Raw genomic sequence first — 25,512 nt, 5'->3', positions numbered from 1 at the left:
CCTTGGACTGCAAGGAGATCCAACCAGTCCTTTCTGAAGGACATCAGCCCTGGGATTTCTTTGGAAGGAATGATGCTAAAGCTGAAACTCCAGTACTTTGGCCACCTCATGCGAAGAGTTGACTCATTGGAAAAGACTCTGATCCTGGGAGGGATTGGGGGCAGGAGGAGAAGGGGACAACAGAGGATGAGATGGCTGGATGGCATCACTGACTCGATGGACGTGAGTCTAAGTGAACTCCAGGAATTGGTGATGGACAGGGAGGCCTGGCATGCTGCGATTCATGGGGTCGCAAAGAGTCGGACACGACTGAGAGACTGAACTGAACTGAGATAAAGACATATGTCCACACCAACTCTTTTTTTTTTTTACATTTTAACAAATTTACTTTGAATCTTTGAGTGTAACAAAATAACTGTTGTTTTACATCACTATGTTTGGGTGTGTGTTAGTGTGTTAGTTGCTCAGTCGTGTCCGACTCTTGCAACCCTGTGGACTGTAGCCTGCCAGATTCCTCTGTCCATGGGATTTTCCAGGCAAGAATACTGGAGTGGGTTGCCATTTCCTTCTCCAGGTCACACCAACTCTTGCATATCAATGTTCATAGCTGCATTATTCCCAGTCCCCAAGCCTGCAAACAACCCAGTGCCCAGACAACTTAGGAATGGATAAAACAAATGTGCTAAATGTGTAAATGGCGTATTATTATCAGCAGCAAAAAAAAAAAAAAAAAAAAAAGCACCTCTGATAGATCCACAGAGACAGAAAAGAGACCGGTGATTGCCAGGGGCAGGGGGAGGAGGACTTGGGGGACTGCCAACAGGGGTGCATGCTTTGGGTAATGAGAAAATGTTCTAAACCTGTGACGACTGAGGCACAGCTCTGAGAATACACTAAAAACCACTGCATCGTATACCTGCAAGGAGTGAATTGCATGGCATATGGCTGTCTCCATAAAGCTGCTAAGAAATCTCAACACTGCAATTTAACATTTTACGATGTGTGCATTTTTATTTTTTAGAATATTAAGCCTTTACCTACTTTGCTGGCTGAGTTTGTGGCGTCCCTTCAAAGTCGTGACCCAGGCCAGCATCCTGTTCTCCTGCCCCACTCTCCCCGCCCGCCCCAGCCTTGCTCAGCAGCTTTGGGGTGCGGTACCCTACCTGCCTCTGGTGCATCTTCATCGAGTGCAGGGGTGGGCAGCCTGCTCCTGGGCCCAGCGTTGTAACCATCTCCTGCTCAACCAGCCCTAGAGCTACCAAGATGGCTGAACACACAACACGTGGAGGTGAGCACCTCCCACCACGCAGGGTCACGTGCCCACCCGACCAGGGGGAGGCAGGCTTTGTAGTCAGGAGAGGCTGGGGGCACCCTGACTCCTGCTGAGGGTGTGACTGGCTCATTGGGGTGACTGCTGGCTTAGGGGGGAATCAGTCACTCTGTTTGAGGGGGAAACAGCACCCAGGGAGCTGTTTGACTCGGGGCTCTTACCAGGAACAGCATGGGGAGCAAGGGAAGGGGATTTGCTAACTGCCCTTTGAGGCTCTCCTGGTTTCTGGTGTTATGGAGGCACCAGAATCAGGCCTTACTTTTAGCCTCCCTCCTACACCCGCTGGTGCAGATGTCAGATAGACCCGCGTCAGATTGCGGTTCGGCCAACCACTGGGTCGCCTCCAGCAGGCTTAATTCGGGAGCAACGACAGAGGAAAGAGACGGAGCTGGAGGGAGGCCCAGCTGAGGACAGAGGCTCTCGGTGGCCTCGAGGACCAGATGAGACGGGGTGGGAAGCGAGTAACTGGGACCAGGCGGGAAGACACCAACGCCACCCACGGTCTCGGCCCAGAGGCAGCCCAGGCGATGCTGGGGTGCGGGGTGCCCAGGAGGCTGGCCGAGGAGGCTTGGCTCAGTCACAACGGCAAGAGGCAGGGTGACCGTGCTGTGGGAGCTGGCTGGGGCAAGCAGTCTAAAGCCGATGGAAGACAGTGACGGATGTGACCCCGTGATGCGCGAGGCCACGCCAACAGGGCGACAGGCACACCCGAGCACGTGGGTGGGGTGGAGCCTGCCTGCTGTCCGCAGAGACACAGAGCTCGTGGGCTTCGCCCGCAGGATGGAAAAGGAAGGTTGGAAAAGCAAGTCCACGACGTTCTGGGGCCTCTGCCGCTGGAAGCCTTTCCTTCCCAGGAAGGCGGGCGGGGGCCATGTGTCCAGAAGACGCTGATGAGTCCGCGGAGAATTTAAAAACCCCTTACCCCACCAGCTGACCGTGAGACAGGGGGACTGTTTGAGATGATGCAGGTGGGCCCAGCGTCATCACGAGGGTCCTTAGAGGTGGAAAAGGAGGGCAGAGGAGAGTGTCGGGCGAGCCCCCTTGAGCACTGAGTGGCCACTGCCAGGCTAGAAGGTTTGGGGAAGGGCGGTGAGCGTGGCACACAGGCCTCCTCTAGGGTGGAAAAGTGTAGCGATGGTTCTCCCAGAGATCAGAGAGGGAAAGCAGGCCTGCGGGACCTGGACTTTAGCGCAGTGAGACTATGCCTGCCTCCTGACCTCAGAACTGTAATCTGTTTTGTTTCTTAAAACAAGAAGAAAAAGAAAATAAGAACAGAAATCCCATGCTCGAGAAAACTTGCCACTCCCACTCTGCGGGAGTCTGTTTTGAGGAAACACACAGGTTGCCCCCGGAGGGTCTGCTCAGGTGTGTCCTCACGGCACGGGGAGCTATGAGGGAGAGGCAGACAAGGAACTGTCGGGGCCTGGTGGAAACCCAGGAAGTGGAATCTCCACCTAGGCATCATGACACGTCCCATTTTTAGCAACACAGGGAGGTGGGCGGGAAGAGCAGGGCTCAGAACAACAGGCTGGGGCCTCGCCCGCTGTAAAACCCCACCCCCGTGTGAACACCAAGAAAAACAGTGCCATCCAGGACCACTTTTGTGACCTTTGTCCTCTGGTATATTTCAGACTTTTCTAAGTAAACAGAAACTACTTTTAAATATGGAAAATCTCCCAAGAAGGCTGCCTGCCTGCCCCCGCCCGCCCCTCACTATCTGTGTGTGGCTGGGCCCTGCCCTGGCACATTCCTCTGTGACCCCAGCACAGACCTCACCTCTGGCTGCCAGCCAGACTGTGTTACAATGAGGAAGAACCTTTGAATTCTGTCACCTGAGTCAATCACTGAGTCACTAAGTGATGCTGCTTAGTCACTAAGAATGCTGCTTCTAAGCTTAAATTGTACATAATAGCCCACCTCTGGGAGCCCTGACTCACAGGTAGTGAGCATTTAAGCTAGAATTCCTTTGTTTAGCTCACAGGAGACCTCCTGACCACACCACCTGTGAGTGTCTACATGGAGGAGGAAATGAACACATCCTCTCTGAAGCAGGAAATGTTTCACCTTACTCCATCCCCTCACAGTGTAAGAGCAGCCTGGATTTTAACTCAGACGAGATGGTTCTTTGGGGCACAAGTCTCCTATCATCTGGCTTTTTGAATACAGGCACTACTCCTTGCCCTAACCACTCAGGCTCTTGGTTCATCAGCCTGTCATGCACCAAGCAACACAAGCTTGGATGTGGTAACAAGATCACCGGTGCCCAGTTCCACCTGCAGCCTGGCCGTGCTTCCCCGGGCCTGAGTATGGTCAACAGCTCAAAGGTCCCAGAAGACTGGGCATGGAGGAGGTGGGTCCCTGGGATGAAGGCTTCTCCCTCCCAGTTTCAGGCTGCAGTAAGCCCCCCAACCCCCGTCCAGGCGTCCTCCACCTTGCCCAGTAACGATGGTTACTGCCGTACTCAACACCCTCCTGCGACCCCTGCATGTGCCCGAGGCTGCAGGGGGCTCAATTCTTAGGCTCACATGTTTCCCTGAAATCACCTCCCACAAAATGCTCGTTTTAGAGCAGAACGGAGACCGAAGCGTACCGAGTAACAGCCCCCAAGACGTCCACGTCCTAACCCCTGGAGCCTTGAATGTCACCTCACACGCAAAGGGCTTGTGCAGATGAGAGCAGGAGGGTGGGTGGACGTGGAAGCCGTGCAGTCCTGAGACGAGGACCACCACGGTTCCTGGGGACTCTGGACACAGCCCCGAGGGCCTGACAAGGAGGAGGCAGTGTGGGACCGCAGCATCCATGGCGAGCGCTGCAGATGGAGTGAAGGGCCACCAAGCAAGGGGCGCAGCGGCCTCTACAAGCCAGAAAAACTCTTGCAGTGGATTCCCCCTTAGAGACTTCAGGAGGAACCAGCCCTGCTGACACCGTGACTGGGCCCAGGGAGACCCAATCCCGAGTCCCAGGAGGATACACGTGTTGTGTCAAGCCATCGCAGCAGTAGGAAAGTAGCACAGGATGCTGGCCAAGACCTGGACGACTGCCCAGGACCCAGACGGGCCGCCGGGGGTGGCCCGCTGTGCAGGCTGTGGGGACACAGCCCTGAGCCGCCGGCCTACAGGCCTAAGTGACATCTGTTCTCGGAGCCCATCCTTGTCCAGAAATCCTTGGAGAGAAGTTCCCTTCACGTCCACTCAGGCAGGGACAACAATGCCAGCAGTTGGGTGTGCGGCCAAGGAGCAGGCGGGCTGGACGCTGGCCCGGCTCGGGGGCCAGCTGCTCGGCAGCTCCAGGGGCTAGGCGGAGGGCAGTTGCTCTGATCCGATCAGCAGAGACCACACGCCAGGATTCTTCTGCAGAAACGTCTCCAGTTTAAAACTGGAATCTGTTAAAACTCTAAAACGCACAGTGGATAAACTTCAACTTTGCAGCTGGCTGCTGACGGAAGCAGGCCGTGCTCTCCTAGGGTTCCTGGCCCGTCCACACTCAAACCTCGGGCCCAGCTTCTGCAGGAGGAGTGGGAGGGGCCTGGTCACCAAGCCAAGTGGTCCCAGAGGTCAGGGGAGCCTGCACTAGGTCACCGGTGGGAGCTTCCAAGTCCCCTGGCTGCACTGGGCTGGCGGAGGCCTGGAGCCCAGGCCTCTCAGAAAGCTGGGGTGGGGGAGGCAGGAGACGGGGAGCATTGACTCCGGGGGGGAGACTGAGGGGGTCTGAGGGATCCCCTGGGACTCTGACCTGCTCCAGGGTCCTGGGCGGCCTCCAGGTCTCCAGGCCTCGCTGGCGCAGGGATGGGGAGACCGCCCTTCCCACGCTCAAGGGGCCTCGGGCCGGTGACTCTTGCGGTGGATGACCAGCTGGGACTTCCAGTCGAAGCTGTGGCCGCAGTCAGCACAAAGGTGGCGCCGCTGGCCAGCGTGGCCCTTGCGGTGGATGACCAGCTGCGACTTCCAGCTGAAGCTGTGGCCGCACTCCTCACAGGCGTAGCCGCGCGGGCCCGGGAGCGCGCGTTGGGGCGGGCCGGCCGGTGGCTTCTCTGTGCACTGGCCGCCAGCGTGCGCGCGGCGGTGGATGACGAACACCGACTTCCAGTCGAAGGCGCCGCCGCACTGAGTGCACGTGTAGGGCTTGCTCCTCGGCGGCGGTGGTGGTGGCGGGGCCTCGGGGCCACCGGGCTGGCCCTCGCTCTCATCTCCTGGGGAGTGAAGGAGGCCAGGTCACCTGGGGGCCCAGCACTGTCCAGGCGAGGCCTCCTGGGCACCCCGCCCGCCCCCATTCTCCACCCCCGCCCCTGCCCCACCCGCACCTGCACCCCAACCCCCACCGAGGGACCTCGAGAGGCCACTCACCAGGGCGGAGCCGTCTCCGCCCCTCGGATCCAGTGCTCAGCACCTCCGGCTGAGACTCCGCGCGGGACTCAGGCAGGGGGTGCGGCAACCCTGCTTGAGGTGGGGGGCCCATCAGGTGAGGGGTTCGCACGAATGAAGGGACGGGGTGTCGGGGGGGGGGGCGGCCCTTGGGAAGCGCTGGGAGGCAAGGTGCGCCCAAGGGCCCAGACAAGGAGAGGGGGCCTCACCCAGGGAAACCACCGTGCCGTACTTCTCCAGCATCGCGTCCCAGTACAGCTCCTTCTGGGATGGTTCCAGGAGCCCCCACTCCTGCAGGGACACAACCCATCACCCACATAACTATCTACCCTGCACCCACCAGGCCGATCCTGGCCAGACTCCTGCTGGTCCCCTGAGGGGTGGCAGGTTACCAAAGCCTCACCTGCTGAGATGGGAACCAGTGAGCACTGCAGATGCAGGCCCGGGAAGGGAGCTGCCTCTTGGCTCACCAGTCACCCTCAGCTGCCCCACCCCAGGTTCTGGCCGCACAGAAGGAAGCTGAGGACACCTGGATGGCCCTGGGACTGCGTGTGCTGCATGGAGCAAAAGGCCAGGGAATGGCGGGGACCCCAACCATCTCTCCCCTGCCTCTGGTTTCAAGGGTAATAGAGATCCTCAGGGAAAGTGCCCAGCACCTCAGCAAACTTGCAGGGAGGCTGGGGCGCCAGAGGGCAGGCACAGCCTCGCACCTCTGGACACAGCTGGGCCGGCTGTGGTTGATGCAACCAGGCCTTTAGGCTGCAGCTGGGCCCTCGCGAGCTTCTCAGTGCAGAGAGGGTTAGGAACAGTGTCACTGGGAAAGGACAAGACCCTGCTGCCTGCACTCAGGACCCAAGCCCTCCAGTGACGGGGCTTCCATGCCCAGCTGGTTGCAGCTGAGGGCTGACTGGCCTTGGATGAAGGCCCCGGGCCATTTCCTGGTAAGAGTGTCTCTATTCTGACCTCAGGTGTGCAAGGGAGGCCAGACTGCTGGGTGGCACTCAGGCTTTCCTGCCACACTGGGGACCCTGTCCCCTCTGCACAAGCCCATGAGGGTTCACCCCGGGTGCCGGCTCAGGACTCCTGCCAATCTCCGTCTCACGTCTGTAAGTGCGAAATCTACCTCTGCCAGTTCCCATCACTCTAAACCAAGTTCCCAGTTCCCTGATAGCAGAATTCTTTCCAAGCACTGTTCTGTCCCCCAGGCCCTGCCAGGGGTACCCTGACACCAACTCCACTTCGGGGCAGCAAAGAGGACAAGAAGCACTGGCCAAGGAGCCTGGACATCCGGCAGGACAGAGAGCAGCCCCTGAGGACACCCTCTTCCTGCAGCAGGGCTGTACTTGCCAACCAGGGGCTGCTCACCTGAAGCCGGGGTGGCTGGAAGGGTGTGGAGGTCGGTTCCTGTTGTTCGACGTGCTCCTTGTGGGACTGGGCTGGAGGTGGGGGGCTGGAGGATGCTAGGAAGCCAGGCAGGCAGGGGTCAGGGACTGTCCCTGCGAGCCAGGGCAGGCAAGGAGCTGGCATTGGTGCTGTAGCCTGGGCCCTCCTCTGGCAGCAGGAGGTGTGCTCTTTGTGTGCCAGGCACACGGCAGGTAGGCAGCCAGCCCTTCCCTCCAGCCTCCGGGGGACCCAGTCCTTGTGGGGCCTGCCTCCCAGCTGGGGACGCCAGACCCACTCCAGGAGCCCCCAGTCTCCGCACAACCTCTCCTGGACTCCCCCCTTTGCACTCTCAAAGGGCCCCAGCCCTCGTATACCCGCACCTCACCTGTCTCCTGCACATAGCCATCAGGCTCCTCCTTCACGCTGCAGCTGAGCTGGGCATTGCCCTCCATCTGGGCATCCTTTGGCCCCTCCCCAGAGGCTGCCCTGAGGGGCTCCACTGTCCCTGAGGGGTGGACACCCCCCACCAACTCCTCTGTCTTCTGCGTGGCTGGGAGCACAGCTTGCTGCAGGACATGTGCTGTAATCTGAGGGGGGAGGGAGGGTCATTGGGGTGCTAGTTTCACTCTGTCCCTCAGAGAAGCCACCACCACCACACTCACCCAGCCCAGCAGCTGCCCAGGGTCACGCTGCAGGTCTTCGACCAGGACAACCGCCTCCTCGGGGCTGCCTGGCTGCTGGCCCCGCACCCAGGCCTGAATCTCAGGGGGCAGCGCCCCCAGGAACTGCTCCAGCACCAGCAGGTCCAGAATCTGCTCCTTGGAGTGAGCCTCGGGCTGTAACCACTGGTGGCACAGAAACTGCAGCCGGGCCAGAGCCACCCGGGGACCAGCCACCTCCTGGTAGCAGAAGCCCCGGAAGCGCTGGCGTGCCGTCTCAGGATCTTCTGGGATGGCCTCGGGGTCCAGAGAAGGCAGACTCGGGGGACCCAGTGGGGATGGCATTGTGCGAGGAATCTTCCTGGAGCCACCTGCAGGAAAGAGGGGTCAGAGTGTCAGCCACAAGGCCACAGCCAAGGTGAGGCAGCTGCGTGCAGACAGCCCCAGCCCAGGGGTGGTGGTGGTGGTGCTGATGTCTAGACAGAGAGGACCCTAGTGTGGAGATGCTAGAGGCTGAACTGGGGAAAGTTTCGTGGAAGGAAAGGTCACGAGAGCTGGAACTAAGAGCAGAAGGAAGCCTTGTGAACCACTTGGAGTCGGATGGAGCTTCCAGGGAACAGCTAGATGATGCTGAACGCAAGGCCAGGGGAATTACCCCAGGCTTCCAGGGTCAGGCCGAGGAGCCGAGGGTGGGGGAGCCAGGGTGAGAACAGGCTACCCGTCCCCTCCATCTACGGGTGACGTTGATTCAAGAGGGGCACCCCGAGGGGCTGGTCTGAGCCACGGGCGAGGCAGGGGCCGACGTGCACCCCGAGACACCGTGCTCGCTGACACTATACAGCTGTGCGTGACTCACACCCTGTGGACTGTACTTGTGAAAAGCGGAAGCCAAGCAAAACAGAACCTAGGGCTGTATGGGGCGCTCCGCGGACAACCGTGTCCCGGCCCTGAGGGTCCGCAGGGAGACGCGTCCACATGGGGGGGCCTGTCCGACAGGTTGGACAGGGCCCGACCCCCAGAGCTGGCCTTCCACAGACGGAGGGGAGACGGGGGTCCTCCACGAGGAAGGGACGGCGCCCCAGACGGAGGAAGGGCCAGACGAAGGCTCGGGGGCGGGGCGCCCCGCACGCGTCGGGTGGCAGCGGGAGGGCCCACGCGCATCGAGCGGCGGCGGGAGGTGCCCGTGCGCCGCGCCGGCCGGCGCCCACTCAGCCACCCCAAGCCTCTGCGGTGAGCGGCCCCGCCCCCTTCCGCGGGGCACCGCCCCCCCATGGGCCCGCCCCTCGCGCGTTGCCCCGGCGACGCGGCCCTGACCCATCACGCGTCTGCCTTGAAGCCCCGTCCCTTCCGCTGCCCCCGTCGGCCAGCCCTTCGCGCGTTGCCTCGGCGACGCCGCCCTGGCCAATCACACGTCTGCTCCGAGGCCCCCGCCACCCCCCCCACCCCCACCCCCGTCGGACTACGTTTCCCATGAGCCTCAGCACGGGGGCACAGGAGCGGCCTCAGAGCAGGTGCTCTTTCTCGGAGTCCTCGCATGACTGAGGGGCGCCCCAGTCCTCCGAGCGGCATCTGCGGCGCCGCGGGCTTCGGGGGGCTCCCGCCCCGTTCCGGCAGCCGCTCTCCCTTTGCACCCGCCCCCGAAGACTCACCAACTGCCGAGATGGACGAGTCCTCCGGCCGTTGCGCATGCGCACAGCAGGCCGGCACCTATTGGCCGAGAGGTGAGGCGGGGCGGGGCGTGACCTCTCGGCCAATCAGGCTGGCGCTCCGCCCTGGTGCCTCCCTGCAGCCTCCTTCTGGGCGCCGGCGGTCGCCGTGGTTACCGCGGGAGCACAGCGGCCCGCCTCCCGCTATTTCCAAGGCGACCGCCGGAGCGTGGCCCTGCCCTCCCAGGCGGCCGAAGTTTCCCAGAGACTCGCCTCTCGGGGTCCCAGGAGGAAGCAGGGACCTGCCGGGAAGGCTGGCCTAACCCATGGGCGTTCTCCGCCTTCCCCAGGAATTTCTCCAGCGAGGGTGGCGCTGGGGTCCGTCATTCGACTACCACTGAGCGCCCTGCGGGTGTGCGGGGACAGCAGGCACTCATCTACTGATGAGGAAACTGTCCCGTAATCTATATCCTCAGACTCTCAGACGTGCCTTCAGCTAGATGAGTCCTGCAAAGAAAGGTCTCTTCCACCATCTACCATGTGGGGAGAGCAGGAGCTCTAACAGCCTATTCAGATTTCCCTCAGTCATGTTTATTTTGGGTCTACCCTTCCAGAGGGCTTCTGGTTTTCAAGCCTTCTGGATTTCTACAGCGTGAGCCTGGTTGGACCACCCTGCACGTCCATCAGCGCCAACTCAGTATTTGGCTTTTCCCCAAATCGGTACTAGCTCCTCGATTTCCACCCACTTCTAGCTTCCGTATGCCATTGCCTCCTCTTTCACGATCCTACTTGCGGTTTTGTGTTTTATTTACGTATTGGCCACATCACGCAGAATGTGGGATCCTAGTTCCCCAATTAGGGATCGAACCCTGAGCCCCCAGCAATGGAAGCTTGGAGTCCTAACCACCGGACTGCCAGGGAATTCCCAAGGGTTAGTGTTTCACACGCTCCCTGTGGTTTCAGTGGGTTTCTGGACCAAGATGCATGTGTTCAGTCCTTCATCTTGACCTAGAAAACCCACAAAAACTTACAGTCATAACACATTCGGGGTTAAGCAGAGAGGTCGGCCTGGCAGGACACAGCCCAACATGACCACAAAGGTTTGGAGGACAACTCTGGGGCCAAGACATGGGGGCAGGGGGATACTTACGGTTGCTGTTCCTACAGAAACAGGGCTGGAGCCTCTGACCACCCCTTGGTACTGGGAGGGTGGACTCGAGGAGGGTGGAGGAACTGGGGTAGTAGGAGCCAACCACATGGCAAGAAAAGCTCAGTGAAGCAGGAAGGAGGCTGGACAGGGCACCAGGCCTAGCCTGAGGGGTCAGTAGGGCTCAGGGTGGAAACCAGGTTCCAGGAGCTTCTTCTGAGATGCAACAAAGGTTGCATGTGACTGATTCTCTGGGAACCTGTTTGATATGCAACAGGCTCGTTTGCTCTTGAGTCCCACGGGCTCCTACCACAGCGCTCTGTAAGCTGTGGGGTTTGCCTGCATCTCACAGCCACACCAACAGACCCTGATATAACCTGCTCAATGTTCTCTCATGGAGGCCTGCCTAGGGGAAGACAAGACAGAGCCAGGCCAAAGCAAGGACCAGAGCAGAGAGGTTGGGCCCAAGACGGCTGGACACTGGCTCAGAGGACCTGCCCCTGAGGAGTCTTGGGGAGCCTGACCCTGTGTGACCCCTCTCCCTACCCCCAAGTCTCCTTTCCTTCAAAGACTTGTGAGGTTTCAGGGGCGGCAGCCTGCCGGCAGGTGGAGACTTAAGAATGTGAGGTCTTGAGGTGATGGAGCTGGAGCGCTCACTGGGCTGGGGTCAACCTTCTGGGTCACCACACGTGGCCACAGCCTCAGATTCCAGGGTCTGGACCCACAAGGGCTCATCTCCCAGCAGAGCTGCAGCGTGGGGCAGCCCCACCCCATCCGGGTCCCCGACTGCTCAGGGGACAGACAGGCTGCACCTCTACCCTGAAGCCCCTCACAGGGACCAGGCCTGAAGCCAGGGCCCTGAAGCTGTGTGACAACACGTGTGCATCACGCTGAGATGAAACCCGCTTCAGGCCAGCTGTGTTCATGTTTCTAAAAAGAAACCTTTATTAGAGAGTCTCTCTGGACTCTGTCTTATCAAAACCTTCTGAACCACGACCTGGAGGCTGAGGCTGCGGACCTGCACAGTGCCGTGCAGAGTTTAAAACATACCTCCAAGCCATAACTTCTAGTCTTTTCCCCTCCAATAAATGCACCGTTAACTTCCCTGGAGGTGAGACCCCGGGTGGAGATGCCCCAGGTGGAAGGCCACAAGAAGCCAACCGGGCCCCCAGCCCATTTGTCTGCCTCAGTGCCCCTACCAGGTGGGCTGTGGCACCCTGGGAAGGGGTCTCATAAGAGCGCCACACACAGCTTCAGGTGATGTCAAGTCCTCCGCCCCATGAGGGGGGCACAGGCAGGCACACGGCCACTGGATCCCACAGAAGCAAGTGCCCCACCCGCCTCCTCTGAACCTGTTGCTGTGGTCACCTCCCGTCAGGGCAGTGGGCCTGGAGAGGCTTGGATGGCGCTGACTTTAGGGAGGGCAGGACACAGGAGCTAAGCCGGGACCACAATCTGAGTGAACAAGCATAGCCAGGGAACCGGCACTCTGCACCTTGCCCCCCAGCTCCCTGGGGACTCCCCTCCTCCTGAGGGTCGGCCTCGTGCAGGGAGCCAGCAGGCTTCACCCTCCGAGCTGGCAAGCTAAGTGTGGGGTGAAGGGGCGAGCTCTCTGCGCCTCAGCCTCCTCTGGGGAGTGGGGACCCCAGCCACACCAGCCCCTCAGCGCTGTCAGGAGAAACCGCCGCAGGCAGAGGCGGAGCTGGCGGGAGCCTGCGGGAATTGCAGATTGCCGTCTGCAGCCTCAATGTTTTCTCTTCCCCGGAGGCGGGAGCTGAGGCTCAGAGCCCAGCCACTGGTTCTAAAGCCAACAGCCACCTCCCACAAGGCCTCCTGTCCACGGGCCCGCTCCCAGGAAGCCCGGGCTGAACTGAGGCCTGGGGTGGGGAATCTCCCGGCAGCGGGGGTGCAGCGGTTCTCTACGAAGCCTCATTTGCGTGGAAACCTCGGAAATGTCTCCGGACAACCTCCATGCCCTCCAGCACCTCCCATTCTGGTGGTACCACAGTGAAGACACGCGTGAACCGGCAGCACCCTGCAGGCCTCCCCCGTCCTTTCTGCAGCCAGACCGCTTGAGGCTGGAGGGGTGAGCTGTGGCCGACAAGCGGCAGATCTCGTCACCAGGTGCAGGAGGAACCCCAGTGCCCGCGCCGAGCTCCTCCAGAGTGGAGGCCTCTGCGGAGTACCGGGCCTGTGTGCGCGGAAGCGCCCAACCACCGGCCGGGGAAGGTCGGGCCGCACCCTTAGGCCTCAGTGGTTCTCAGGATGGTGGCTAGGCCCGAGGTGGCGGGGCGCCCGGCTTCCCGCCCCAGCGCGCCCTCGGGCGATGCCCCCGAAGGCGGCCTGGACGGGGGGCGCGGGCCAGCCCGGGGCCGCCGTGCCGGCTTCTCGCCGGTGTGGAGCCTCTGGTGGTGGAAGAGGGCCGGGCGCTCGCGGAAGGCGCGGCCGCAGTGCGCACACACGAACGGCTTCTCGCCCGTGTGGATGCGCCGGTGGCTGAGCAGAACGGCGCCCTTGGCGAAGGCCTTGCCGCAGTCCGCGCAGCGGAAGGGCCGCTCGCCCGTGTGCAGCAGCCGGTGCTGCCGCAGGTTGGAGCTATGGCTGAAGGCGCGGCCGCACTGCGCGCAGGCGAAGGGTTTCTCGCCCGTGTGCACGCGCCGGTGCTTGAAGAGCGACGAGCCCTGGCTGAAGGCAGCCCCACAGAGCGCGCAGGCGAAGGGCTTCTCGCCTGTGTGCGTGCGCTCGTGCTGGATGAGGTGCGAGTTGCGGCAGAAGCTGCGGCCACAGCGCGCGCACGCGTAGGGCCGGCCGCCCGCATGGATCTTGCGGTGCTGGCTGAGGTTGGAGCGGTGGCTAAAGGCCTTGCCGCACTCGGCGCAGCGGAAGGCCTTCTCGGCCGTGTGGATGCGTTGGTGCCGTACCAGCGACGAGCTGTGCCGGAAGGCCTGCCCGCAGGCCGGGCAGCTGTAGGGTGTCTCCCCGCTGTGGATGCGCTGGTGCTGCGTCAGGTGCGACGTCTGGCTGAAGGCTTTGCCGCACTGCGTGCACTCGTACGGCCGCTCCCCGGTGTGTGTGCGCAGGTGCTTGAGCAGGTCGGAGCTCTTCACGAACACCTTGCTGCACGCCCTGCACTCGAAGGGCTTCTCCCCAGAGAGGAGGCCAGGCCCGGGCTGCAGCGCCTCACCCAGCTCGGCCCAGCCGGGCGGCTCACGCCAGGCCGGGCCCATCCCTCGTGCTCCTGGAGCCCCGGGAGCACTCGAGAAGGCTCCCCTGGGGGCCTCGCGTGCCCAGGGCTTCCGCCGCTCCGACACCCGGGGCGGCTGGCTGGGCGCGGGGTGCTCTGCGAGGGCCTTGTCCCCAGGTGGTGGCCGCAGAGAAGAGGTCAGCCGGAGGCTCACGCTGGCGTCGCCCCTGCCCGGCCCCAGCCGGAGCCTCTCCCAGTAGATCACGGACACCCCGGTGGGTCTCCTCTCCCGGGAAGGGGAGATGCTGCGCCGACCCTCTGGGATCTTCCCGCGCTCACAGGCACCCGCGGTGCGGACGACCCTGGCAGGCGCCAGAGGGGAGCCATCCCCGAAGGCCCCTGGGAATGGGGTTTCTCCAGAAACATAGCCGTCCTCCATCAGAGGAGGGGAGCCTGCAGGCACAGAAACGGTGGACGACTGGGTCATCCTGGGCGGGCCGTGGGGGTAGGCGAGGGGACCCCAGACCCAGCGTGGATGAGGGGGACAGGGGCCTGACTACCTTCAGGTGCAGAGCTGACCCCGGGGTTCTCCTCTCTGCTCCTCACTCACCAACTCTGGTACTGACCGCCTGGGCCCTAGCACCTACTGACTGCCTCTCCCCCGTAGGACCCCACAAAGGCAAGACCGCAAGTGATCTGGGCAAGACTGTGTCCCCAGGGCCTGGAATGGAGCTGGCCACTCCAAGTGCTCAAGAAACCATGCACCCATAAATAAATGGCCTCACGGATGAGGTGGCAAGGGAAGACTGGAAGGGTCTGAGGCCACACACACTGGCCAAGGGTGGAACTCTGGGCAGGTCTCCCCATGGCCTGGAGGCGGCCCCAGAGCCACCTTCAAAGGGCGGCCAAAGTCGGAGCCTCTAGAAGAGGCTGAAAGTGGACAGTCAGGAGGGTGGGAAGCCAGAAAGGACCACATCCTGGAAAGGAGGCGTACGAAGCCAGCTCAAAGACTGGCCTCCAGCTCACACCCCGAGCCCCACTCACCGTGGTGGGGCCTCCTCTGGGCATCCCGGGCCAGGGTCACGTCCGCCCCACTGAGAACCCAGGGCTCGTTGCCGCGCTCCAGCTGCGTGACCACGCGGGGCCGGGACACAGACAGGCCTGCAGGAGAAGACGGGCGAGTGAGGGGCAGACGGAGGGGCTGGGGCTTCGCGGGACGCAGACAGCACCCTCTGTGAGGATGAGGAGGCCAAGGGCACACCCCAGGGCAGGGTCACACCTCCTCCCACGAGCAAGGAAAACCGTGCTGGCAGCACCAGCAGGGGACTGAGTGCTGAGACACCACAGCTAACAGGGATGCTTGGCCAGCGGGCACGCGGCTGCCAGGCGATGAGAGGTTAGTGCTGGCAGCCCAGCCTGGCTTCGTGTGTGGACCCAGCACTTACCCAGCGAGGCCAGGAGGGCGAAGTTCTCCAGCATCACCCGGCGGTACAGAGCCCTCTGCGCTGTATCCAGTAGCCCCCACTCCTCCTGGGAGAAGTGCACGGCCACATCCTCAAAGGCCATTAGGCCCTGCCAGAGTCAGAAGGTGGACACAATGAAGCTACGGCTGTGTGACCCAAGACCCAGCTCTCTGCCCCAAAAGCTACCTCTGCGCACGTCTCTCAGCTGCTACCCGCCCCCCAACAAGTCTCTGCAGGTGGAACGCCCCTGACCTGGCTGAGCCCCTCTGCCTTCCTTATCTAGGCCTTTTTAACCCCACCTGGCCATCTACATGAGGAAACCAGAGGAAGCCCCAAGGGAAGCCCCTGGTGCCCACCCATTCTCCAGCCTTTGCAAATGCTGACCCACCCCAAAGGTGCCCTCACTGCTCCTGCACAAGTAACTGCAAGTGGCGGCAGCAGAGCCCCCAGGACACGCCCATCTCTGCAGGGATGCCCTCTCCTGCTGAACTCGCCCAACATTTCGAGGCTGCTCTTTGAACCAGAGGGTTGGCTGATCCCCTGCAGTCGCCACAGGCAAGATCCCAAGGACCTGGCAGGCACACAGAAGCCACTTCCCTCCTCCAACAGTCAGACCTCCTCTATTTCCTCCTCATTCGGCTGCCGCCTCCTTTCCCTCAGCCACCTGCCAGACTTCCCCCAAGAGCCCCAGGACTGCCAGCCATTTCCATCTCCCTAGAGCCCTAAGTATCCATGCATGTCCCTGGCTGACTCCATGAGATCCCCTCCTCCTACGCTTGATTCCCAGGCTCGGCCTCACTCAGAACGCCAGGACACTGTCGTTGGACAGCTACAATTCCAGATGTCACATGGACACCTCCACTCTAAGATACCACAGACTCTTACCAATTTCCCCTTAAACCTACTTTCCCTTCAAATGCCTAATTTTGTCTACAGCACCTTCTTCGCCCCTCCCCCACTCTGTCCCACTGAGTGATAGCTGTCACTGACAGTCCCAGGGCAAGGATGTAATCAAGGGTTTTCGATTTCAGGCCAAGCTCCCAAATCCTGGCCCCACACCTGCATCCTGTTGGGTGCTCCGCGGAAAACCTTAGAATGGCCCTTCCATTGGGCACTCACGCACATCCCACTTGCTACACCAGCGTATCTACACAGAATTCTCTTCTCCACTGCCAGGACTCTGGCCGCAGCCTGCTCCCTGCACAGCGCCACCCCCTATGCTGCCCTCCATCCAGAAAACGATGGGATACGTAAAACCTCGTGACTTAGAGCATGTCCAGTCTCCAGTGCCCTGGGATAGTCTTAACTCCTCGGCCTGTCCTTTAGGACATACCCTCTCCTGGTCCCGCAGTTTCGGTTTCGGAAGCGCCGCCATTGGAACCTGCAGAAAGGGCGGGCGCCCAGACGCGGGCCTCACTCTCCCCGTCCGTCAAGGGCGCCGCGTCGGGGCTGCGTGGAAACCAGAGAGCGCGCGGCTAGGCGGCAGCCCAAGCGGCACCCGGGGAAACTGAGACCGGCTACGAGTGGTGGGCCTCCTGGCTCCGCCGCCCGCGCCTCGAGTCTCCTCCCGCGCGTCCTCGCTGCCCGCGCCTCGGGTCACAAGACCCTCCAGCCAAGCCGGCCGCGACTCTGCCCTCTCCGGCCGTCACCGGCGTGGCCCGACACCGGTAGCCAAGTGACAGTCCCAGGCGCCGGAAGTCCAATCTCGTGAGCTCTCATTGGCCCGTGGCGCGTTGCGGACGCACGCGCAGAGACTTCGGGGAGGCGTGGCTTCCGCCTGCCTGCAGGCAGGGCGGACGGCGGTGGGGGTGGTGGGGGAAAGCTCCTGTCTCCACGGCAACAGCAAAGCGTCACCGCGAGGGACGCTGGGAAGTGGAGTAGCCGGCCGTCCAGCTGTCTGTACTATTAATACTGTTTGTAAATCCTTGTATTGTAAGAGATAGCATCCATTTTGGCGTTCACTTCAGTTCAGTCGCTCAGTTCGTGTCCGACTCTTTAAGACTCCATGGACTGCAGCACACCAGGCTTCCCTGTCCATCACCATCTCCCGGATCTTGCTCAAACTCATGTCCATCGAGTTAGTGATGCCATCCAACCATCTCATCCTCTGGCGTCCCCTTCTCCTCCTGCCTTCACTCTTTCCCAGCATCAGGGTCTTTTCCAGTGAGTCAGTTCGTCTCATCATATGGCCAAAGTATTGGAGCTTCAGCTTCAGAATCAGTCCTTCCAATGAATATTCAGGACTGATTTCCTTAATACTACAATTAGTATTTGTACTTAAATTTTGCTCACCTTGAAACTGAAGAAAATCTAATGTATATCTCTGTAGGACATGTTTCCTGCCATTCTTGTACACAAAGAATATTCAAGTCCCGTCTGGGGTGCACCTTGAACCCACGGCTGGACTACAAACCCAGCCTAAACCTATATATTGGGACTCGAACACAAGGTCTTTTTCTATTGTCCTGGCTTCATGGCATAGCACGAGGGATCCCTTCAACCAGGGATCAAACCTGCACCCCCTGCAGTGAAAGCACGGAGTCTTAACCACTGGACTGCCAAGTAAGTCCCAACCCATGGTCATTTACCCAACCGGATCTCCAGATTTAACGAAGTTCAGGTTCTTTATGTCTCATCGCAGAAAGAATTCAGTGAGATACAAAAATGATAGGTAAGAAGTAGATTTATTTAGAAACACATTCCATAGATAGAATGCAGTCAGCCTCAAAGGGCCAGAACGACCATGGGAGAAACACTCCACAGTGTGGGCCATCTCAGAAAGCGAGAGGCCCCAAAACATAGGGCGATTAGTTTGTATGGGCTGGGTAACTTCATAGACTTAATGAGTGGAAGGGCTTTTCCGACTATTTGGGGAAAGAAGTGAAGATTCTCAGGAATTGGGCCACTGCCCACTTTTTGACCTTTTACCATTGGCCTCAGCACTGTCAAGGTGCTGGTGGGTGTGTCATGTAGCTTCTCTGGGGCTTCTCTGCACTGGGGAGGGGCTCTACATGTACCCCCACTTCAGCTGCCTTTGGTGTTGGTGGAGGCTGGGGCTGAACCGGGAGCCTCCTCGCCACGTCCCCGGGTACATGGCTTCCACCTACTACAACCAGGTGTCTTTGAAGATGTGTACACAGGTGTCACAGGGGTGGGCTCTCCAGCTTTCTGGGTCTGCCTGGTGGTCCTGGACTGTGAGACTGACCCCACTGGTACAGATGGCAACCCTCCTCGACTCCAGGCCTCGTGGTGGCCCCCAGGCAGGCTAGGAGTCCGCGGACATCTTTGGTGGGGGACATGATTCTGCTGACCAGGAAGGGGCAGCTGAACCAAAGGGCCTTGCCAGAGTGTGTCACATGTGGAGGCTCAAGCGGGCCCACCCCCCCAGCTTCACCCAGTCCCCCTCCCTTCTCCACGTGGATGTCAAACAGATGTTCTTTTTTTAAATGTATTTATTTGGCTGTGTCAGGTCTTATTTGAGGCATAGGGGATTTTCCCTGTGGCTTGCGGGCTCCAGAGCAGGTGGGCTCAGCAGTTGCGGCACTCGGGCTTATTTGCATCTCGGCATGAGGGGTCATATTTTCCCATCCAGGGATCAAACTTGCATCCCCCACACTACAAGGCGGGCGCTTAACCACTGGACCACTGGGGAAGTCCCAAAAGGGATTCTTGTCAGATCGACTCACTCCTCCAATCATGTCTCCCCAACCCATGCCCCACCCCCATCCCCCCCAGGATAAAGGCCTAACATGAATCCTTCTCCCTTGGGACTTTGTGGTAAAGGACTTCAGGTGTCCTGCATACCCTCCTCCAAGCCTCTGCACATGCTGATCCCTCTGAAGCAGGACAGAGGAGTTCTTTTTTTTTTTAATATATTTTATTTTATTTTTAACTTTACAATATTGTATACAGAGAGGTTCTTTTAAACAGAACCTTTAAAAGAAAGACATAGCTATGGAACACGAACGATATGGGGCTTCCCAGGTGGCTCAGTGGTAAAGAATCTGCCTGCCAGTGCAGAAGGCACTGTTTCGATCCCTGGGTTAGGAAGATCCCTGGAGAAGGCAATGGCAACCCACTCTAGTGTTCTGCCTGAAAAATTCCATGGACATGGGGTGGCAAAGAGTCGGAACTTGTTAGGCCCTAACTGCACAGGGGCTGGGAACTGACCCTCTCTGGCCCTCGAGGGCCCCATGGAGGGTCTGCTGGCAGTGCCGGGGGAGCTTCCCTGCTTCCTGGACAGGCTCACTCTGCTGGGGGCAACTGGAATGTCCTGGGGGCAACTCCCTTCCGACTGCTCCAGACTCTGTGACAATAAAGCCGGAAGGGTCACATCACCTTGGAGCCAGGGCTGTGGCCCAGGAGGCAGAAGAGAAATGGGTTGTGGCCAGGGTGCTGAGGGGCCAGATGCTCGATGACAGCAATGTCCATGTGCCTCTGGGGACAGAGTGGGAAGGCAGGGGGGGGCGCCCTGTCCTCTTGTGGTCCAAAGGGTCTTGTGACTTCAAGCCCTCCAGGGAAAGTACTGTGCCCAGGATCTCAGAGTCACCTGTGTGCCTAGAGCTTACCTGAGGTGGAATCACAGGACTTGAGGGGCACAGCGGTCTGAGAATAAGGAAGCAGGTCCCTCAAACCAGGCGCAGCTTAGCGTGGCCACCAGCTGGAGATAAGCCATCTTTCTGTGCCAGGCCAGAAAAACCAGATCCCTGTAATCACCACTCCAGGCAGACAGGGGCAGGTCCCCTCTACGTAGATGGGGAATGGTGGGGCACAGGGAACAGGCAACAGGGGACGCCAGAGCCCAGTACGCAAGGGCACAGGCTGTGAGACCTACAGGGGCGAAACTCATATCTATTAACACCATGCACAAGGTCACTGAGAGCTGAAGTTGTCCTGAATCCTGCAGTCTTCTGAGCCATATTCCTGAGAGCTGTCACCCCACCAGCAAAAGCCAGGGAGGCTCCTGTTGCCCAAGCTGGGTTCCTGGTGACTTCAGCAGTCATGACCTTCATGGCTGTCCAGCCTCAGGGCGCAGAGGCACAGCTGTGAAGAAAGGAAAGCGGGAAAGGTAAGCACAGTTTCAGGATCTTCTGTTGGGTGTGTACTTCCTGGAGGAGCTAGACCTTAGGATTTCTTTGTGGAAACTTCTGCTTTTATAATTTTTGTATCTGTTTTATTTTTTGGCTGCCTTGCATGGCATGAGGGAATCTTATTTCCCTAACCAGGGATAGAACCCAGACCCCCTGCAGTGGAAAGTGCAGAGTTTTAACCACTGGACTGCCAGAGAAGGCGCAGCACTTGTTTTACAATATCTAACACCATGAGAATCTAGAAATCTTCCCCAAGGGCTCAGTAGTAAAGAATCCGCTGCAGTACAGGAGATCCAGATGGGTTCAACCCCTGGGTCAGGAAGACAGCCGGGAGGAGGAGATGGCAACCCACCCCAGTATTCTTACCTGGAGACTCCCATGGACAGAAGAGACTGGAGGGCTGCAGTCCACGGGGTCGCAAAGAGTCAGACACGACTGAGTGACTGAGCACACACAATAGCCATGTGAGTTCAGTGTGGTAGGCAGAACCACGGTTCTCCAAGAACGTCCACACCCTAATGCCTGGAACCTATTAACACGTTACCTGACGTGGCCCATAGATGGGAATATTATCCACAATTGCCCAGGTTAGTCTAGTATAATCACATGAGCCCTTGAAAGCAGAAAAGCACAACACAGATATTTTAAATCTAAGAATGTCCTAGGTCTGACACTCATGTCAGCTGCTCTAAAACCAAGGCCTCAGCAAGGCTGCATTGCTTCTGGGGGTAAAAGGGGTTTCCTTGCTTGTTCCAGACTGCCAGCATTCCTTGGTTCCTGGCTTTTTCTGTCTTCGAAGCCAGCAACGGCAACTTGAGTTTTTCTCACATGACATTACTCTGATTTGGTCTCTCTCCATCTCTATACCTCCCTCTTCCACTATAAGGACCCTTATAACAAGGACCCGTAATAACAAGGGTTATTACGAGGTTTCCTCCCACCCTGCCAACCTCAGACAATCCAGAATGATCTCCATGTCCCAAAGTCAGCTGATTATCAACCTTATTTCCATCTACCATCTAAATGTAGTTCCCTCTTACCCTGTAACAACATGTTCTGGACACTTAAGTCCTCCACATCTTTGGCAGGAATGGTGCTTTAGTCTGCTTACCATGCACGCTCAGTCGCTCCAGTCGTGTGAGACTCTTTGCGACCCTATGGACTGTGGCCCACCAGGCTCCTCTGTCCATGGGATTCTCCAGGCAAGAATACTGGAGTGGACTGCCATACCCTCCTCCAGGGGATCTTCCCGACGCAGGGATCAAACCAGCATCTCCTGCATTGCACACAGATTCTTTACCCACTGAGCCACCTGGGAAGCCCTGCTTACCATAAGTATACTTACACAAAAATTAAGCATTGCCTACTTGGCTACTTGTTACATCAAGAATGACTGCACTTTTTATTTTGGTAGATGTTAAAGGAAGAAATGTTCACATATTGAAGGCTAGGGAAGTCATTCTTGCTTATATATGATTTAACTTGATTTCTATGCTAACTAAAAAAGATAGCACAGAAGGAAGTCAAAGTAGGAAGTCAAGAAATACCCAGAGTAGCAGGCAAGTTTGGCCTCGGAGTACAGAATGCTGCTGCTGCTGCTGCTACTGCTAAGTCGCTTCAGTCGTGTCCGACTCTGTGCAACCCCATAGATGACAGCCCACCAGGCTCTGCCATCCCTGGGATTCTCCAGGCAAGAACACTGGAGTGGGTTGCCATTTCCTTCTCCAATGCATGAAAGTGAAAAGTGAAAGTGAAGTTGCTCAGTAGTGTCTGACTCTTCACGACCCCATGGACTGCAGCCTACCAGGCTCCTCCATCCATGGGACTTTCCAGGCAAGAGTACTGGAGTGGGTTGCCATTGCCTTCAAAGCTGGGCAAAGGCTAACAGAGTTTTGCCAAAAGAACACACTGGTCATAACACAACAACACAAGAGAGAGGACTCTACACATGGACATCACCAGATGGTCAACACCGAAATCAAATTGATTATATTCTTTGCAGCTGAAGATCGAGAAGCTCTATTCAGTCAGCAAGAACAAGACTGAGAAAAAAAGAAAAAAAAAAAACAAGACTGAGGACTGGCTGTGGCTCAGATCATGAACTCCTTATTGCAAAATTCAGACTTAAATTCCTTATTGCCAATTCAGAGTTAAATTGAAGAAAGTAGGGGAAAGAAGAGGGTGCACTGGCCAGAAATAAAGAATGTCCATGTTAAAAAAATAAAGTTTAGGGATTTCCCTGGTGTTCCAGCAGTTAATGCTTCCCAGGTGGTCCCAGTGATAAAGAATCCACCTGCCAATACAAGAGAGGTAAGAGATGTGGGTTTGATTGGAGTGCACATGCATACACACACATACACACCCACTTACTCTGGTGGTCCAGCAGCTAATGCTTCCCTGGTGGCTCAGATGGTAAAGAATCCACCTCCAATGCAGGAGACGCAGATTCGATCCCTAGTCCAGGAAGATCCCCTGGAGAAGGAAATGGCAACCCACACCAGTATTCTTGCCTGGAGAATCCTTTGGACAGAGGAGCCTCAGGCTACAGTCCTTGAGGTCGCAAAGAATTGGATATGACAGAGCGTGACACGTGCCTACACACACACACACACACCCCGTGCTTCCATGCAGGGGACACAGGTTCCAGTTCTGGTGTGCCAACTAAGATCCCACATGAGTGTGGACACACTAGGTTTGAGCTCAGGAGGGCTGTGGTGTGTCATGCTTGCCACACTTGCTGGCAGAGCCCTGGGCGAGAGGAGGGCTCAGCCTGGCAGGGAGGTGCCACACAGGCTCACCTTGTCCTGAGAATGGGTGCAGAGCAGGTGTGAGCCACGGCGTGCTGCTCACGGCCAGACGACAGTCTGCAGGCAGGCGGCCTCCTCGGCCTCCCTGGGCTTGCTTCTGGCAAGGCCATCACTGCAAGGCAGGAGCCCTGGGGCTTAGAGGTCTGCAGCCAGGATCTCAGGGGCCCAAGCGACACTGCAGGTGAGCCTGGGGGCACCTGCCCTCATCATCTGCTGGTTTCCATCGAGGCGGGGCCCAGAACACGGGCAGGGATGGTGGGGTCCACATTTGGTGGTCCCATTCGCTGCTTTTCCAAGAAGAGTGAGAGATCCATGTTTTACATGGAGCCTTTTGATTTTATAAAGGTTCAAGACTATTCCCCCCCAAACTTCAAAGTTTATAGGTATGTATGAGCTCCACTCTTTCTATGTATATAGAGAGAGCTATATATAATGTTGGTTTCTGGGCTATCATTTGTGACTCAGGACAAAAGGCAAACCAGGAGCCCAGGGGTCCCCAGACAGGAAGGCACAGGGCCCAGGGTTCGCTGCACAGCACTCTGCGGCCACTCTCAGGACGCCTCTCCACTCCCTCCCCATCATTGACCTGAAGCCGACGTTCCTGCAGGCCTGTGGTGAGCCAAGCTTGGGGCCTGTCTGCCTGAGCTCTCCCCAGCGTTCCAAGGCGTCAGTATGTCCACTGAACTCAGACCTTCCCTTCCGCCGACAGGGGAGCTTGCGATCAGAGCTGCAATCAGGTGTGCCTTTGGGCCTCAGGCTTCCGAGCAAAGGGTGGGCTCAGCTCCCTGTACCAGAGCGGTCAGCTGTGGTCAGCGAGGCCTCATGGCACTGCCTCCCATGCCTGGGAGAAGCCTTTCCCCTGCCTGTTACCCTCCCCACCCAGGTTCTGTGCACTTCATGGAATACCCATGTTTCACCAGTGGTGCCAGAACAAACCCAGGTCCACTGGTTCTGAGTGTGCAATCCCTATCAAAACCACAGCCGACATTCTGAGCAGAAACTAACAGGCTGACCCTAAATTCATAGACATGCAGAACACAACAGGGAAAACAATTGTGCTAAGAAACAAAGTTGCACTTTCCTTACTAAACTTCAAAAATTTCTATAAAGCCAAGGTAATCACGACAGTGTGGTCCTGTCATTAGGACAGAAATATAGATCAATAGATTTAAGAGACCAAAATAGCCTTAACTGATTTCCAACAAAAATATAATGTGGAAAGATGGCCTTTTCAGCAAATGGTTCTGGGAAAACTAGACATTCACATGCAAAAAAATAAATTCAAACCCCTATCTCAACTATACGTAAAAGTTACCATGAAAAAGACCATAAATGTAAGAGCTAAGACTATAAAATTTATAGAAGAAAACAGAGGAGAACTTTTTGACTTTTGGCTAGGCAAATAATTTTTTTAGGTATGATACAAAGACAATATATAAATAGAAAAACTAATATATTAGACAATGAGTGTAAAATTTAACATCAAAATGTAAAATTTGCTCTTCAAAACACATCATTAAGAAACTTTCCTGCTGGCCCAGTGGCTAAGACTCTGCGCTCCCCATGCAGGGGGCCAGGGTTCGACCTCTGGTCGGGGAACTAGACCCCACATGCCACAATGAACCCCCGGCACAGCCAAATAAACAAATCTTTTTGTAAAAAGACACCATTCAGAACATTAAAAGATGCGCACACAGCCTGGACTGGAGGGGAGTCTGGCGGGGGTGACAAGGGAGATATGTGTATGTAGGGCTTAGTCCCTTCACCATTCACCTGAAACCACGACAACTATGTCTGTTAACTGGCTACCCCCCAATGCAAAATAAAAAGTTTTTTTTTTTAATAAAAAACACAAATAAATAAAATAAAAGTTAAAAAAAATGAGCCACAGACTGAGAAAAAATACTTAGAAAATACTTACACATGGTTTCTAAATACAGAATCTATGAAGAACTTCATGGCTCAAAGATAAAGACAACCCAATTAGAAATAAGGAAAAGATCTGAATAGACGTTTCACCGAAGGAAACAGACTGTTAACACGCACGTGAAAATACCATTGTTTATGAGAAAAATGTAGATCAAAAGCCCAATGAGATGACTGCTTCAAGGGTAGAGAGTTTCAGTTCAAGATAATAAAAATGTTCTGAAGAAGTACAGGGGTTAAAGTGGCACAACTGAATGAATGCCACTGAACCATACGCTTAACAATGGTTAAAGTGGCAAGTGTTGTGTATATTTTGCCATGACTTTTAACGCCGTTGCGATACCATTTCGCACCACCAGGATGACAGCGCCAAGCTGTCTAGGTGTTGGCCGGGTGGAAGAGCTGCAGTCCTACAGTGCTGCTGGGGTATAAAGGGCACAGACCCTTTGGGAAATGGTTTGGGAGCTTCCAAGGAGTTAAACATAAATTTGCCAGGCTTCCCTGCTGGGCCAGTGG

The 25,512-nt window shown here is 57.5% G+C and overlaps 3 protein-coding genes across 20 annotated transcripts in view; all 3 read right to left on the bottom strand.

The window, feature by feature from the left end:
- Positions 1-2,926: 2,926 nt before the first annotated feature.
- ZNF446 (zinc finger protein 446) lies at positions 2,927-11,300 on the bottom strand. Of its 9 annotated transcripts, none has more exons than XR_006546177.2 (8): positions 8,638-9,005; positions 7,737-8,104; positions 7,460-7,661; positions 7,057-7,187; positions 5,901-5,982; positions 5,674-5,766; positions 5,063-5,519; positions 2,927-4,833 (listed from the first exon to the last, which is right to left on the bottom strand). XR_006546177.2 is itself a non-coding variant. In XM_044931822.2 (7 exons), the coding sequence occupies exons 2-7, from the start codon at positions 8,076-8,078 to the stop codon at positions 5,140-5,142; spliced, it is 1,230 nt and encodes a 409-aa protein (XP_044787757.2). In that variant the 5' UTR covers positions 8,079-8,104; positions 9,383-11,300; the 3' UTR covers positions 2,927-5,139. The 9 variants fall into 9 exon arrangements, 7 of the variants coding, with proteins under 7 accessions (XP_044787757.2, XP_044787755.2, XP_044787753.2 ...); XR_006546178.2 differs by having other exon boundaries at positions 2,927-4,723; XM_044931822.2 differs by lacking the exon at positions 8,638-9,005 and adding an exon at positions 9,383-11,300 and having other exon boundaries at positions 2,927-5,519.
- Positions 11,301-11,447: 147 nt separating this feature from the next.
- Positions 11,448-16,878, bottom strand: LOC102394398 (zinc finger protein 324A). The gene is made up of 4 exons (XM_045163405.1): positions 16,507-16,878; positions 15,156-15,282; positions 14,755-14,871; positions 11,448-14,163 (listed from the first exon to the last, which is right to left on the bottom strand). The coding sequence occupies exons 1-4, from the start codon at positions 16,546-16,548 to the stop codon at positions 12,770-12,772; spliced, it is 1,680 nt and encodes a 559-aa protein (XP_045019340.1). The 5' UTR covers positions 16,549-16,878; the 3' UTR covers positions 11,448-12,769.
- Positions 16,879-19,086: 2,208 nt separating this feature from the next.
- Positions 19,087-25,512, bottom strand: part of ZNF584 (zinc finger protein 584) — a 31,614-nt gene continuing 25,188 nt past the window's right edge. For 2 of the 10 annotated variants that reach the window (XR_006546183.2, XR_006546181.2), the window contains exon 2: positions 19,087-20,216. The gene's annotated coding sequence lies outside the window, so the exon portion shown is untranslated. Of the gene's footprint in view, positions 20,217-20,629; positions 21,905-22,633; positions 22,697-23,061; positions 23,358-23,656; positions 23,856-25,512 lie in introns of those variants that run through there. The other 8 variants (XR_006546186.2, XR_003104865.3, XR_006546180.2 and 5 more) reach the window with 8 other exon arrangements.

This window comes from Bubalus bubalis, chromosome 18, assembly GCF_019923935.1.
Source record: "Bubalus bubalis isolate 160015118507 breed Murrah chromosome 18, NDDB_SH_1, whole genome shotgun sequence".
NCBI classification, from domain to species: Eukaryota; Metazoa; Chordata; class Mammalia; order Artiodactyla; family Bovidae; genus Bubalus; species Bubalus bubalis.
The sequence above is the reverse complement of the archived record's forward strand: the minus strand, read 5'-3'. Positions and strand labels throughout refer to the sequence as shown.

Excerpts from the sequence above, each read along its gene's own strand:
- ZNF446 (XM_044931818.2), bottom strand. The coding sequence starts at position 8,710 with ATGTGGACGCGTCTCCCTGCGGACCCTCAGGGCCGGGACACGGTTGTC. Across the intron at positions 7,662-7,736 it reads CTGGGCAGCTGCTGGGCTGG|ATTACAGCACATGTCCTGCA; the intron begins GTGAGTGTGGTG and ends CTCCCCCCTCAG. Across the intron at positions 7,188-7,459 it reads TGGCTATGTGCAGGAGACAG|GGACAGTCCCTGACCCCTGC; the intron begins GTGAGGTGCGGG and ends CCTGGCTCGCAG.
- LOC102394398 (XM_045163405.1), bottom strand. The coding sequence starts at position 16,548 with ATGGCGGCGCTTCCGAAACCGAAACTGCGGGACCAGGAGAGG. Across the intron at positions 15,283-16,506 it reads AACTGCGGGACCAGGAGAGG|GGCCTAATGGCCTTTGAGGA; the intron begins GTATGTCCTAAA and ends TGACTCTGGCAG. Across the intron at positions 14,872-15,155 it reads CGCCCTCCTGGCCTCGCTGG|GCCTGTCTGTGTCCCGGCCC; the intron begins GTAAGTGCTGGG and ends CTTCTCCTGCAG.